At 41.1% G+C, this 16,331-nt stretch overlaps 1 protein-coding gene across 1 annotated transcript in view; it reads right to left on the minus strand.

Annotated features, from left to right (window-relative positions):
* Positions 1–3,540: 3,540 nt before the first annotated feature.
* The window catches only part of LOC104909411 (alkaline ceramidase 3-like), a 14,859-nt gene continuing 2,068 nt past the window's right edge, over positions 3,541–16,331 (minus strand). Inside the window, exons 3-6 of the mRNA XM_010706210.1 lie at positions 15,880–16,074; positions 12,367–12,471; positions 10,028–10,073; positions 3,541–9,811 (exon numbers count right to left, since the gene is read on the minus strand). Of these exons, the coding sequence (XP_010704512.1) occupies positions 9,758–9,811; positions 10,028–10,073; positions 12,367–12,471; positions 15,880–16,074 (400 nt within the window). The 3' untranslated portion in view covers positions 3,541–9,757. The remainder of the gene's footprint in view (positions 9,812–10,027; positions 10,074–12,366; positions 12,472–15,879; positions 16,075–16,331) is intronic.

Genomic DNA, 16,331 nt, shown 5'->3' on the forward strand with positions numbered 1-16,331 from the left:
ATTAGGTAAGGGAAAGCGAAGACAAAGTGATCAGCTTTGCTATACAATCTCAGGAAAAAGAAAAAAAAGAGGAAAAATAATAGAGACAAAACAGACCCAGCAGTGCTCATATAGCACAGAAATGATGGTGTTCAGTTCTGGGCACCTCACTACAAAAAGACATTGAAGTGATGGCCTCAAGCTGCACCATGGGAGGTTCAGGTTGGATACGAGGAAACATTTATTCTCAGAAAGAGTGTCAATGCAGTGGTACAGCTGCACAGGGAGGTGGTAGAGTCAGCATCCCTGGAGGTGTTCAAGAACCATGGAGATATGGCACTGGGGGACATGGTCACTGGGCACAGTGGGATGGGTTGGGGTTGGACTTTGGGATCTTAGAGGTCTTTTCCAACCACAATGATTCTATGATTCTCTGGAAACCCAATTGCCATGTATGAGGCTGGGAAATCATTCTACCCAAGGGTGTAAATCCATCCCAAAAGTATAATCCATCCCAAATCATCCTGATTGCTTCCTTGTGGTGTTTTATTAGATCTAATGCTGTACACAGCCAATGAAATGCCTTTCCCTCACTGTCTTTGCCAGAAAGAGGGCATGGATGCCAAAAAAAGAGAAAGGAAAAAGGGTTTTGGAAGTGAGGAGTTTCTGTTTCAACTCTAAAGACTGGAGGGAAGAAATCCAGTCCAGGGATGGTGATACTTCAGGAAATAAATAATAGAAAGTCTCTCTTAGCTTCTTACAGAGAGAAAAGGAATTCACAGAGTTCGTGATTGCCTGATGCAATTGTGCTAACACACAGGAGGTGGCAGCATCCCTCTGAAATGCAGCTAAAAGCTGTGATCACTTGGTGGCAAACAGAGCCCAGCTTTTATCTGGAGGGTGAGAATTAACTCCATTATGGTGAAACAGCCCAATCAGGGATGCAGAGCACCAGCCCTCCCTCCAGACACCCAAAATGAAGAGATGCTGCTTTGGCTGTAATAAGGATCAATGTCCATACAGATACACATTCCTGCAGATGTCCATTCATACCTTCATATAGATACACCATCTTTTCTGAGAGCAAAGCACAAGACTCAGAACCACTGTCACACCTCTGATGAATAACACTGGGGACTCCTCCTGCTCTCCCTAATTTGCTGACTCCTGACCTCACGCTAACTGCAACTGAAGCAACCCCTGACCATATCAGATTGTATATGAATACGTATGTAAAATATGTAAAATGATTGTCAGTGAGTGTTTTCTCGCTTCTATTCCATCCTGAACATGAACACTACCATATCATGGTCTACAGAAAGAAACTTCTACCATCCTGAACTTGAACACTGCAGTACTATGGTTCATGGTCCACAAAAAGGGACACCTACTCCATTCTGAATTTCAACATTATGGTACCATGGTTCGTGCAAAGGGGCTTCTAGTCCATGCTGAACATGAACACTGCAGTACCACAGTCCACCATCCCCCAAAAGGATTTTTTTTCCTCCATCCTGAGCACAAACATCACAGTACCGTGGTCCATGCAAAGGGGCTTCTATCCTATCTCGAACACAAACACCGAATGATGTCAGCTTATGGACAAACCCACTGAAGAGCTACAACTGCGTGGGAGGTGTGGACGTGAGCACATCAGCTGCAAAGCAAATTGACAGCAAATTGTCAAATTCTGGAGAACGTAGCAGAGAGAGAGATCTTCAGCAGCAACACGTTAATCAGCCCTCCCACTTCAATTAATGCCAGCAGAAAGAAGACCCAGCTGGAGTTTGTTTGCTTTTCAAATAAGCAGCATAAAAATATCCCTTCTGTGGCAGTGAGGCTTTGACATCGTGGCTTGCAGGTTCATTGCTGGTTTTAATCTCCTAACAAGCAGTTAGTCTTGTTTTCATTCCAGCCAAAGTGAGATATTAAAAACAAGATTAAAGATTTGAACTAATAGGAGAAAAGTAGAAAATAAAAAGAAATGCTACTAATAAAAATCCCTTGGAAGACTCCAGGCGAACAAAATCCTGCTAAGCACTCATGAATGCCTGGACAGGTTTGCCCCACTGCAGCATGGATTTGGCTGTCCTGTTCATTGCTTCTTGCAGCTTAGAAGAAGTTGGACTTGTCCCCAGGCTTACACAGTGCTGAAGTGTTTTAACAAATTCACTCCGTTCTGCTGCTTGGTGGTGAGTCAACACACCAGCTATAAGGAAAAAGCACTGCTCAGGTGAAGTATCCCCATAAATCACTGCAGCTCTGGTGCTCAGCCAGCCTATAAATATCAGTGTTTGGACATCAGTTTACATCAGCAGAACAACTCAATTAATTCAGTTTGTGGGTTTCTCAAGCTGTTCTTTGTTAGTGTTCACCTGCATGATCTCTGAGATGAGAAAGCACCGAGTCGGAGCCCTCGATGACTCAAGTGCTGCTGGGTGCTGTGCTGCAGTTGTTCAGTCCCCAGGAGCTACACCTCAGTGCCACTAATTACTACTAATTTCATTAAATCAGTGTGTGCTAATTATAGAATCAGCCTCTGAGTGAAGCAGGTTAATTGGGTTGGATGTCTTTCAGTGGTGACTTGGACTGCAGTGGCATCCTGGCTTGTATCTTCTCCCAGGTAACAAGTGATAGGATGAGATGTAACGGCTTTAAGTTGTGCCAGGGGAGGTTCAGGTTGGATATTAGGAAACATTTCTTCTTGGAAACAGTGGTAACACACTGTCACAGGCTGCCCAGAGAGGTGGTGGAGTCACCGTCCCTGGAGGTGCTTCAGAACCATGGAGGTGTGGCACTGAGGGACGTGGGCAGTGGGCACAGTGGGATGGGTTGGGCTTGGTGATCTTAAGAGGTCTTTTCCAACCTTTATGAGCCTATGATTTCTGGGCAGCTAGGACTGAATCCAGACACTGCCAGACTTATCTTTTTCCTGCCTCTGTTGATCCCCTCTTTCACGATAGCAGAGTTGTCTTTCTGTCCTGTCCTTGTGAGGACCATCTGAGGAGACCTGCAGGACCCTCATCTGGCTTTCAACCTGCCACTTCAGGCAGCCTACGTCAGTTCTATCCTAGCTGGAGAATGGGCTTTTTGAGGAGGCAGTGCTGGTGCAAGTGGCCCTGAAGAAGGCCTCCAAGGGCACACAGCTTTCCTGGATAGTGCCTAAATCACCATTCTCATGATTTCAAGTCTTATTTTCTATGAGTCTGGGGTCTGCATATGTGGTCCTTCTGGGCAAGAGCCAATCCAAGACATTTGGGCTTCTCAAGGTACATTCACAACCTAAAGGAGTCCCACACTGACCCACAGAGGAGATGAGTCTTAGCAACATGCTTGTGTCCTTTCCCAGCACTGGGACAGATGCTGATGGAGAATTGAGAACCCTCTTTTCTTAGCAGGTCCCATATTGTAGCATGCAACCACACAGCTAATTATCCTCTAGCATTGAAAGAATTAGAAGGGTGAGGTTGAGATACACAGCCATTCGGGTACCAAACAGCAGCAAGATGAATTGGACAACCCAGTGCAATACAAAAGCCAAGAAACACCTGGGAAAAGGGATACTTAAAACAAAATTCTTTAATAATTTGAACTATAAAGACACAAATTAGTGCCTGACCACAACATGAATAACAAACAAAATACATTAAATACCTCAAAGCTATGGTGCTTGCAAAACAAGATAGGCTGATACACAGAAGCCTAATGTTAGTTACCAGCAGGTCTGGTACAAAGAAATCAGTTCAGTATTATCAAAATTGTCAATAAACACTGCTCAAAGCAGCTGTTTTATATGTCAACTGCCATTCGTCCGTCACAGTGTATTTATATATCTGCAACAATATGCTGAATTTCAGAAAAAAACCCAAAACATTACATTAGAACCAATAGTGTCAATGTTAAAAAGTTTGGTCACGTTACACGTGGTGTTTTTCACGCCCGATACAGGTGGACAGATGTTATTTGCTAAGACAGTAAACAAGGCATCATCAGTGCATTCAGCTCAGTTTAATAGTCAACATCACACAAACAACGTCAGTTTGGGAGATTAACAGAAAAATCCATCCCTGCTCTGTCTAAGGAGTAACCACTGTTCATGCTGCTTGAAGCTCTCTTTCAAAATCCAGGGAGCAATTCTGAAGTGACTGACCAAGGCTTTAATTTAGGAAACATTTTGGTATACTGGTTGCTACGGGCACATGGGAAAACCCATCTTTATTCAATACTGGCATTTGAGGTACAGGTGTATGTTGTTCCATGGAAAGAAGAGTGAATCTGAGGTTGTTCTTGCAGCTATTCCCGTGTTCTGGTGATGAAGGACCAAAAAAATAAAAATAAATAAACAAAATCAGGGAAGACCCTTTATCTTTGCATTTGTAAAATCTCAGTTGTCTGCCCTCAGCATCAGGCAGATGCGTATACTCAACTTGTGCAAAACATTTTTACAGGCACTGGTTTAGGGTCTTGCATTAGCTGGATTCTCATCTTGTTGAGACTGGATACTTTCAACAAGTACAAATGGAAATCCTAAGTGAGAGATTCGGGCAACAATCCTGCCTCCAAAATTGTACATATCAACAGATCCAGGAGCTCCAGAAACGAAATGGGACTCCGCATAAGGTGCTTGACTACTGAGCCTTCTCACTGCCCATCACTGAACTACACATGCTACAATAAACAGCAGTTATGGGGCTAAATCCCTCATCCATCTTTACAAACATGAGAGGATCCAACAGCATCAGGGATCTGGGATAGCCAGGCATGAGTTTCAACTGGGAGGCAGCTGCATACTGGGTAACTGTATTTCTGCAGAACAGCCACGAGAAGTGCCCTGACTTACGCATTAGAAGGATTTTTAACATAAACCAAAGCCCATTTCCACCTAATAAGGACCTTCTGTGGACCTCAGGGAAGAAGACAGCTTCAGCTCTCAGAAAAGACTTGCAACAGGTCAGGCACTTGGCTGCAGTAGGCAGTTGTGGGGGTGAGACATGGGAAAGACCAACCTCCAAACAATCTTAACAGATGTACAGTAAATTCTCTGTGGTTTTATCACGGACTCTCAAGGAAAGCTGGCAGAAGATGTTCCAGATATGTGAAAAGGATTTTCACTTGTGTATGAAACAATCCATGTCACCCTCCATCCTCAGAGAGCAACAGCTGGATAATTCATAGTGAACCAAACGTAACACATTGTTTACATCGCCTCTATGGCAGAGCCAGCATGAAAAGTTAAATGTATAAACATCAAAAGCCTCGAGCTTGCTATACAAAGATCTAAAGTGCTGTTAGAAAGAAGGTGGTTGATGTAATACTGTGGGATTCTGTGCTTAATCTTTGGTTATTCTCTTTCCATGTCAAATTTCTTAATCTCCTTCTGCCTCTTGCTTCTCATGGGTAATAAAGACTCCATTGTTTATCTCTTTTCATAATAAAGTCTCGCAGTCAATCAGTAGTTTGCATTTAAAGCCTCTCACTGCCTACTTATAAAGCGCAGATGGGGAGATCATGTTTCTGTAAAGCAAAGCAACTGTTTTACCCAAAAATGTCCAATACAACCATGGGGGCACACGGCCCATCAAAATGAATGCATTCCTGGATCCTCAGGTCTACTGAAGAAAACAGCAGTGCTGCTTTGTTACAGCTCCTCTTCCACCACCAAACATTACAGTGATTTATTTCACCAGCTGCTATCAAATGCCAAAAGAAAATAAATATCCACAGGGAGAAACTGGTTTCAAAAGTGGTATTAATGAAATTCTTGAATGCAAAAACTAAACTATGTGGTGGTGACTCTGAGAAACACGAGTGATACTGGGAGGATTTTATGTTCTTACGAGTTTCAGGTGGATGAGTTAGCAGAAAAATTCATTCTGTTAGAAATCAAGTGCTGGAAGCAAACGTACTCAGCCAAAAGAATTAACTGCACTTCAAATCATACAGATCCCTTCAGGCAAACAAAGCAGGGCCAAAGATGAACACGGCGGCAATATTAGATTAGAAGAGAATTAAAACTAATTACAGGACAATATTTCCTACCACATCTCTCCCACGGTCACATCAAATTAATTCTACGCCGTATCTTAACATTAAATGTCACTTAATTCACTGCCAAAAAAAGGTTTCAGTTCACCTGTCTCAATTAAAATCCTCCTACTCACATCTCTATCTAAATCAAACTCGTGTGTTTAGAGGATCAGCAGACTGAGCATTACCAGAAAGTCTGACAGACACCAAACAAATGTGGACGTTTACATAGAGTGAACAGTCAGCCACAGACACATTCGGTGCCACTGCAAACCTTGGGGGCTGCAGACTGCTCTGACACCTGCATTTCCAGGCAGACATAATTAAGGGCACAGGCACTGTGTAACACACGACAGAGGTAGATCGGCAAGTGATAGACTGCATATTCCAATCTTGACTCTGGGGTAGCCTTCTGAACACTTGCTGGCAGCACATCTTCCTTGTGCTGAAAGGAAAAGCATTAGGATGAGGTCTGGAGATGACTAATACTGCGAGTCAGCTTCAAACACTGCCTTCAAAACACAGACAAGATCCCTCTCGATGGTGCGTTTCTGTTTATCATGTCTCATCTTTGCTTGGCAATGTAAGTCTTAAGGATGCAGAAAATCTTGATTCCTGGCGTGGTATGGTGTTGTTCTGTACTGAGAGAGTCATTTTGACATTTTTCTACTACTTTCCAAAGAAAAATTCTTCATCTACAGTCTGCGTAACTACTCACCCCTGATCTGTGCCAAGCTGATGGGCTCAAGGTGACAGATTTCCTGGTTCTTCATAGATGTTGAAGAATAAAAGGGTTCTTCATTATTTTTATGTCTGTCTAACACATACTGTAGGATTCATATTAAAGGACACCTGCTGTTTCTGTAATTCCCTTCAAAGTAGCTGCTGTCTGAATCCTACTCGAAAAGCAGGATCAAAGATGACCCACCTTGCAAGATGTACTGCAACAAAAGTTTGGGATATGCTGCTCTAAGGACTGCAGAAAAATTAGCACATCATACAAGCAATACAAATAGAAATCAGTTCTAACAGACATCTACCAAATTACAGGAGTAAAGATGTATGTCTTTCCAGGCACTAGAAAACATAAGAATTTTAGCAATAAAGTTAAGACTGACTTCCTATTTTCATTATCACTTACAGGATCAGTAAGGCAGTCAAGCCAAAGCACCTATAATGTTAGATTACTTATGCTTAGAATATATATATATATATATATATATTTTTTTTCTTAATATATATATATAAAAATTACATTCATCAGGGTCTAGCACAGCCTGAAAGGTCACCAGGAGGGTGGCTCATGTTTATTTGGAATGAAGGAAGAACACAATCTGCCTAAGTTTTTAAGATAAAAAACACTGCTGATAAATGATATGAATAAAAAAGATAACAGTAGCTTAAAATTAATGCAAGAGCTAATACTTTTTAACTTGACAAATTAATTCAACAGGGTCTGAATGGAAACACATCTTTGTTGCAAGTGTGTGGGAGAATGTACAAATTCCTTTAAAATAAATTCTAGAGATGCTTTATCAGGATGAAAGTGGCTTTTTAGTATGCTGTGGTTCCTGTAATTACAGGTAAGTAAAGCAGAGCCCCTACATTCTCCAGAAACAAAAATAAGACCACTAAAACAAAGGTTCTGTTTTTTTTCTTAAAAATAATACCCTACCTAGCAAACGTCACTATGGACTGTTGATATGCATGATCCCTGCACTGCTCACGTTACACAACTCTTTTCCCAAACTGATGGAAGCGTGCAGATGTACTCAATAAGAAAATAAGATACAGTGTGGAGAAGCATGCTTGAGAGAGCCAGGAGGGGAACAGACAGGCACTTATGTTCAAGCTACACTTTTCGAATGGTTCTCAAATCTCGCTACAAGAAAATATGACTTCTGGGTAACCATAGACATCTGGTCCAAACCAGCAATTTCCTCCCTCTGTGCTAGCAGTTCCAATCTCTTTCAGTTTCAGGACCCCTCCTTTCCCAGCACAGATGTCAACCTCATCTATATAGAACTAGAGGCTCCTGACAACAGATTTGTTTAAAAAATGTTGTTCAGAAATCTTGTTAACTGATTACATGTCAAAATGCACCGCTCTTAGCACATGCATAAACCTTGCTGGAGTCATTAAAGGTTAAGCATTGTTTTCTAGTCCTGAGTTTGGATCCCAAGAGTCCAGGCTTAGTCACCATAACCAAAAGCCATGATTTTGTTTGGAGCTTTGCATCAGCGGAGGTGCCACAAATGGACACAGAAGATATACATAAGTCTGACTTTTTCAACCAGGGAGACAGCTTTATAGTCACATTACCGTGCCTCACTGCTGTGATCATGTTTTAAATCAATACAGAGCAGGACTTGCAATCAGTCTGAGCACTTCCCTTTTCCCTTTGTGGCAAGAAGGATAAATTCCTCAAAGCATCAACAATTGCATAGCATGGCAGCTTGACAGCCCAGAGACAAGCTACATTAGCCACCCCAAGCTCTGGACAGACAAAACAAGAGCCTCCAATATGAGGTATATTTTGAAAAACTGCGTTAGTTCAATTTTTTTTTTTTAAATGCTTACTAATTTTGATCATCTGGGTAGAAAAAAAAAACAGAAATCAGAGGGTTTGTCCCCAGTTAAGCGCCAAAGGTTGGTGTTAAAAAGGTATTCAACTTTCCACTGAGAAACCACATGATGGAAACATTAAGAGCAAGCAATCAAAACGTTGCATGTTTTGGGGGGTATCCTCAATATAAATCTTGTTCTTTACTCTTTCGTCAATATTTCTGAAACAGATGCTCCTGAAAGTCACAGCAGTATTTAAGACTCATAAAATAAAAGAAAGGCACGAATTCAAAGCTGAACAAGCACACACATACACAGTGTTTGTCAATCTGTGCTAAGACTGGCATAATGGGATTAGGAAAGTACGAAGAGAAAAAGAAGGCATGTAAATAATAAAAGATTTTTAAAACGTTTCTTGTGGTTATACAACCACCTGATGGATCACTAGTCAAACAAATTAGGAATTTCGTTTCCACACACAAACAAACAACTCCTATATATCACAAATGTCTTCTCTCGGTCACATCCTGGAACATCTTCTATGATGTACCTCAGTTGGGCTAAAACAAAAGTGAAAACTTGGTACAAAATTAATCAAATGGCACATGTATCCCAACCTTTTTGCTTAAAATTTCAGTTGCAAAGGAGGCTGTAGAGAAGCAAGAATAGAATAAAGCCCTAAATCAATCATACATACTTCATTAATTGTATGAAAGTGCAAGATTAAAGTAGTTCAGGTTAAGCATTCAGTCCACTACAGTCCACACAGATGCTTAGTTCAGCCATCAGTGACCTGTTTTTATCATTCAGTTACTAATATTAGTTTACACCACAGAAAGAACAACAACTGAATGAAAAACATAAGCAACCCACTTCAAAAATGGTTAGTTTTCTGTGACCAGCACGAAATATTAGCTCAGTATCATCAGCTATACAACATATACATAAAAATATTGTGTCTTAATCTTTGTTTTAACAACTTAGAATAAAGCTGTACTAAGCATTATTCTCCTAGTGTGCCAACTCTTCACTCTGTTCTGGCGGGCAGGCCAAGTAACACAGAGAAGTCCTTTTTGTAGCAATGGGACTTGAATTGATCCACGATTTTGACAATCCAGCCATAGTAAGTGTTGAATCACTTTATTCAACCAGGCTAAGTGGATGCACGTGACAGCCTAGGTCTCAGTCAAAGCTTCTTGGGTGGCTCCACAAGAAGAACAGGCCATATTCCAAGAAGAAACTGTTAAAAGAAAAATATGAAGAGGAGAAAGATTTCTTGGAATATCTCTTGGAACAGAAAGCAAGCACTGTTGACAACATCTCAATTGCACTTACTGGAATACAAGTAGAAAGCAAAGGCAGTACCGTAACAACAGACACAACTAGAAAGCCCCACTGCACGTTCAGGCCCAAGATATACAAATGCTCCAGTGGACACAAAATATTAGTTGCTTACCTTCACCTTTGGCCTGTGTTTCAGGAAAAGTGTCCTTGTGTATAAACTGAGAAAGAGAAGGAAAGCACACTTGAAATTTAATATGTAAGACAGCATACAAAATAATAATCAAGTACTAATGCTTGTTTTGTTTTCCAACTGGAAAATAATTGATACTGTGATTGTAGAACTAAACATTATGACTACATTTACACAAAATAGGAAACAGCCCACATAGTAAATCCCACTGCAATTAGCAAACAGACCTACACAATCAATTATGTGAGCAGGAAGAGAGAAGCTCTCTCTGCTCAGGAAAAGATCTCAGGATGAGAAGGATTTGGGGGTGTTGGTTGATGAAAGACTCAACATGAGCTGACAACGTGAGCATGCAGCCCAGAAGGCCAACCATATCCTAGGTTACATTAGAGAAGTGTGACCAGCAGGTTGAGGGAGGTGATTCTGCCCCTCTGCTCTGCTCTCGTGAGACCCCACCTGGAGTACTGTGTCCACTTCTGGAGCCCCCAAAACAAGAAGGACATGGAGCTGTTGGAGCGCATCCAGAGAAGGGCAATGAAGATAATCAGAAGGCTGGAGAATCTCCCCTGTGGGGACAGACTGAGAGAGCTGGGGCTCTTCAGCCTGGAGAAGAGAAGGCTCTGAGGAGATTTTATAGCAGCTTTCCAGTGATTGAAGGGGGCCAACAGGAAAGCTGGGGAGGAAGTTTTTAAAAGGGCAGGTAGTGATGGGACAAGGCAAAATGGCTTTAAAGTGGAAGAGGATAGATTTAGACTAGATATCAGGATGAAATCCTTTACTGTGAGGGTGGTGAGACTGGAACAGGTTGTTCAGAAAAGTTGTGGATGCTCCCACACTGGAGGCGTTCAAGACCAGGCTGGATGGGGCTATGAGCAACCTGGTCTAGAGGGAGGTTTCCCTGCCTATAGCTGGGGAAGAATCTCAAGGATCCCCTCCAACCCAAACCATTCTATGACTCCATGAATAGGAACTAGATAGAGCCTGTCATTTCGGAAGGGTGAAATTACTTCATTGTGTCACAGAATGTAGCAGATATCAATAAAAATAATAGTAAAAAAGATAGCTTGATTCCTTACTGTTGTTCTGACCCATTCTTTCCCCTTAGCAGATCTTTTCCTGTCTATGACCTCACTCCTTATGCAGCCATCTGCTCAGGTAGTATAGGTGGTGCCTCAGAGAAAACCCTAAGGAAACTACTGCAGGGAAAGCATGTAGTTCATTGGATTAGGTACATTCCTCAATGGCCAGAAAATGCAGAAACAAATTGTTTTCTCTGTGCAGCGTACTGGAAAAACCTTGCCTATAGTATTCAAAGCATCTCCATCAACTTGTTTTCCATAAGGAATTTTCTTCAAAAGATCATCTCAAACTCTTCAGGACAGCAGACAACTTTTCAGCCAAAATGGAGCGACTGTTTTCCACATAATATGCTGTATTTTGTATATACATACACATATATACACGCACACGTACATATATATATATATATTTTTTACAGCTATTTTATTTTACAAAAAAAACCCCAAACCAACACAATTATGAGATCAGCTACTGGAATTGTACTTATTTTCCTTGAATTTTCCTCTTACTGGCAACTTTAGCATCTGACAAAAAATGGAGAACTACGGCAGGCATAGCAAAACTGATATGTGATCATGTTTTCTCACCTATACAGGATGTACCTGTTAGGTACTGAACAAACTAAAAATCTGCAGTGTCTACTTTACCCCTGCTTCCAGTAGACGGCGGTATAGAGCAACAACAGAGAAAATCTGCTGGCTGCAGACCCGCTAATTAAGGCGCTTAGACATTTAAGTCTCCTTCTAAAACTAACATCCCACACTTCTGCCAACAGCTCTGCTCCAACCACTTCAGCAGTCACCCCTCTGCTCTGTAGCATAATGCCTGATAGTCCTCAGGAGTGACAGCGCCTATCAAATAATTAGTTACACTTGTAAAATTAAACACATTTAAGCACTTGAGGATTCTCGCACAAGAGCAGAAAGATATTAATGGCTTATATTTGGAAATTAATTAAAACTTCAAAAGTATTCAACAGTAGACTGCTATAGAGTTCTCATTTCTAAACTGCATTTTCTTGTAGAATCATGACTATCTAAAAGATTGATGACTGTTGTGGAGAACATACACTACCAGAGTTTACAGACAAGTCACTCAGAGGAAAGGACTTCCACTTCCTCCAGTTCATTAAAAGGTCATTTTCCTGCTCTTCTGCTGACACAGCATGTTGAAGTAAATCTGAACCTGGGAAAACTCCCAAGGCTGCTTTCTGATCATCCAGTTTAGAAAATATTTCCTACCTGAGCAAGATATGAAGATAAGAGCCCAGGCCTGTGAGAATGTGCCACCACGCATGAAACTGTGTCACAGCTCCCAAAACAGGAGGCATCTTCTCTCGTAGTGCTCTGTAAGAAAGAAAACAAAAGAAAACACTGTGCAATTGTTTTTGTTGGGTCCCGTCCCACCCCCCCAACAGAACAATCTCAGATTTGAGTCATCTGTTACCTCTGGACTTAAATTTCAGAGAGTATATTTATGGCATCCCATTGTCTCAAATGAGTTCTATCATTCTCCCAAACCTTGCAAACTACTGCTGAGGATTAGGCCAGAGAGAAGAGGGGTCCACCTGACCTCACTGCTTCATTCCAGCTCTGTGGAGGCTTAGCTTACCTTTCTCTGTTTTACACTTAGAACAGGGAGAAACAGTGCTTAGTGAGGAAGAAATGAAAATAGAGGTTCTGAAATACTCTGCCAACACGTTTTATATTTTCAACAGTTACGGGGTGTGAGCTACTTGGGAAGAGTCTCAGTGATAGAGACAGAGAAAGAAAAAAGAGAAGGAATTAAGTCACTGTGGTTTCTCCTGCTCGCCAGATTTCTGCAGTTAACTTCTGTTTTGGTTGCTGGTGGAGCAAATGTCAACATCTGCCTGCCTTCTTTGCTGACTTCATGTTCAGTCAAAACAAAAAGGGAAAATAGCAAAGACTGCAGGAGCAAGGGAGAAAAGTCTGCAGCTTCTGTTACGCTTATTTACTGCACTATGTTACAGTGTTCAGGCTTCTCCACTAAGTGCTAGTCCCTGAGCTACTGATTAGGTTTCCAACTCAGTCACAAAGGTAAACAGCTTTGATTCAGTCAGACCATTAATGACTACTGAATATGAAAACAGTCACCCCAGCCTTTTAGAATCACAGAATATCCTGAGTTGGAAGGGACCCATAAGGACCATAGAGTCCAACTTGTGCCTCCATACAGCACCACTCAAAAATCTGACCTTTTTGATAGCAGGAAAAGTCAAAGCTCAAAATCAGAATCTCATGTTTTGTTGTTGTTTTTTTTGTTTTGTTTTGTTTTTAATTATCTCCAGTAAATGACGTAAGGAGAAACAAAAACTGAATCAAAACAATTTTGAACAGTAGAGCCCAAAAGAGTAGGTGGGTGGATGATTCACAAGTCAGATCTTTTAGAGAACAACAAAAAAAAGTTACAGGGAACAAGAAATTGAACATATTTTTTCACAGAATATGCTGAATTAGAAGGGACCCACAAGGATCACTAAATCCAACCCCGGGCACTACACAGGACCACCCCAAACCCAAAGTCTGACAGCAGTGTCCAAACATTCCCTGAGCTCTGGCAGCTTGAGGCTGTGCCCATTGCCTTGGGAATCTGATGACTGCCCTGCCCTCCAATTTGTTGACATCTCTTTGCAAAAGCTCTCAGCCCTCAAGGGAATCAACAGACCCTTTCAGTTTAGTGTCAACTGCTGACTAACTTAGTATAATTCCAAGTCCTGAATTCAGGTCATTGATAAAATCATTAAAGACAACTGGCCCTAAAATGGAGCCCTAATGATCAGCCATCAGTCTGATGTAAACCCATTTACCACAACCCTTTAGCCTGACCCATCAGCCAACTGTTCACACATCACAGAACGTTTGTGTCTAGCTGCATCCTGCACATTCTGTCCATAAGGTATTGTGAGAAACAGTATCAAGAGCTTTGCTAAAATCCAAGAAGATTACATCAACTGGCTTCCCTTGGTCAGCTAGGTGGGTAGCCCTGTTATCAAAGGAGATCAGGTTCATTAAACAGGACTTTACTCTCATGAGCCCCTGTTGGCTGAGACCAATGATTTCATTGCCTTACAGGTGTTTTTCAGTAATTCTCAAAATAACCTCTTCCATAATTTTACCAAGCACCCAAATGAGGCTGACAGGCCTGTAAATGTAATAATCTTCCTTGACCTTCTTCAAAACTGGGACCAGCCTTCTGCCCTGCCTGAATGACTTCAGTATGTTCAAATTATAACTGCACTTAGAGAAATTCAAAGGGTCTGAAGACATCTGATCATTAAAGCTAGTAAAGAAACTTAATTTTTCTTCCCAGCACCATAACCAAACAAGTATGACAGGAAATATGCTAACATTTTTTTCCCTTTACAAAATCAGGGTGGAAAAAAAAGAGCTTCAGCAGCTGGTGGAATCATTGAGTCTAAGAGCAAGCTCCAAAGCCCCACAGACACCCAGGAACTCATCAGGCTTGGTGAATTGGGTGCTACAATCTCACCAGCAATTTGGCGCAGCTGCAAAAATCAACCTTGGATGCCAGCATGTGCAAAGTGATGGTATACCCACCCACTTGTGTTGACAAATAAACTTTTTATGCAAGTTTATCATGTATTTTTAGAGGGGCATTTTTTTGCCTTTTTTTTCCTCCCCAAGTTTAATGAAAATCCTGGTGGAGTTACATATCAATTGGCTCAAAATACTGCAGGACTCGCAGAGCCAAAAGGGACAGATGGAAAACATACGATTCCTTAAAGCATGTTATGATCTGAGCCTAACAAAGCAACCTAATAGGATAATTCTGTACATCACAGACTCAAGTACATAACAGTGTATGTTATGTACACTGAGAGTCAGCCTCTCTGTGTTATATACAGAGAATCAAGATGGGATTTTCTTGCTGCTGGCATCAACCTGTCCAATTCTTCCAGCTTGTGGTGGAACATAACCATCACAATGAAGTGAAAGACAAGTGCTGCTAGGAAGCTGTCCAGCTCCAAGGGATGGAGCACTCAGAAACCAATGTGTTGGTCTGGTGTCCTTTCATGCACATGTACAGTATCTGCCACACATACAACAACACATACAACAAGATGGTGGACTCCCACATGCTTTTTGTGGAAGCCAGTTGGTTTTTTTTTTAACCCCATTTGGCAATAGACTAATCAGAGATGAAGTCTTTCTGGCCTCTTCTCCAGTGCTAAACTGTAAGACTTCAGGCTAATAATGACAGCTAGGCACAATGCAATGGCTCACAGAGTTACTGCTCTTTGAGACACTCAAATTGCTGCTATTTATTGGTGACAGATATATTGCAGCAGATACTTCTTTAGCTTGTAGAACTGCTGTTTTTGATATCTTCCTAGGAAACTATAAGAGCAGAAACAAAAAAAAAGCAGGATAAAAATCTCATTCAGATGAAATCAAGTATGATGAGCAGACTTTAGTCAGGCACAGATCCTCAAAATTACTTCAGTGACATTACTTTCCCTCAATTTAAATTAAAGTTAAAGAGAAATACCTATTATAAAGAAAAAAAAAAGTATCTATTCATGAATAAGAAAAGCTTTAAAAGAACTGTTCAGTGCTGAATCTGGTCATGAGAAAACTGGATAAAAGCCTTGTGAATGCTTTGTAGGCAGCTTATCAAACCTACCGTGAGATGGACTTGAATATACACAGCAAAGAAAACAATGCTTTATGCTAAAAGATTACAAGCTAGGGAGACAAAGTGAAAGTGCTCACCTCAATTTCTCACAAAAAATGTTGTCCACATTCCAGAGGAAAAATCCCATTAGAAATACAGTTAAAGATGTATAGCCTAGACCTCTAAGCCATGGGTATACCCTAAAGAGAGAAAGAGAAATAATAGAGCTTAGTTCAATATGCTTTAAAGGCAGCTTGTAGCTTACATAAATACTATAACATACATGTAAAGTGCTTCATTTAAGAAGATATCAACTTCAAATTTCATCTATTTAAGTATTCACAGCATCACAAAAATATTTGAGTTGGAAGGGACATTTATGAGCTTAAAGGACATCCAACTCCCTGCAATAAACAGGAACAACTACAGTTCCATCAGGTGCTCAGAGGTCCATTCAGCCTGATCTGCAATGTCTCCTCCAGGGATGGGGCATCCATTGCCTCTCTGGGCAACCTGTGTCACTGCTTCACTACCATTATCATTTAAAAAA

The sequence above is a fragment of the Meleagris gallopavo genome, chromosome 1, assembly GCF_000146605.3.
Source record: "Meleagris gallopavo isolate NT-WF06-2002-E0010 breed Aviagen turkey brand Nicholas breeding stock chromosome 1, Turkey_5.1, whole genome shotgun sequence".
Taxonomy (NCBI): Eukaryota; Metazoa; Chordata; class Aves; order Galliformes; family Phasianidae; genus Meleagris; species Meleagris gallopavo.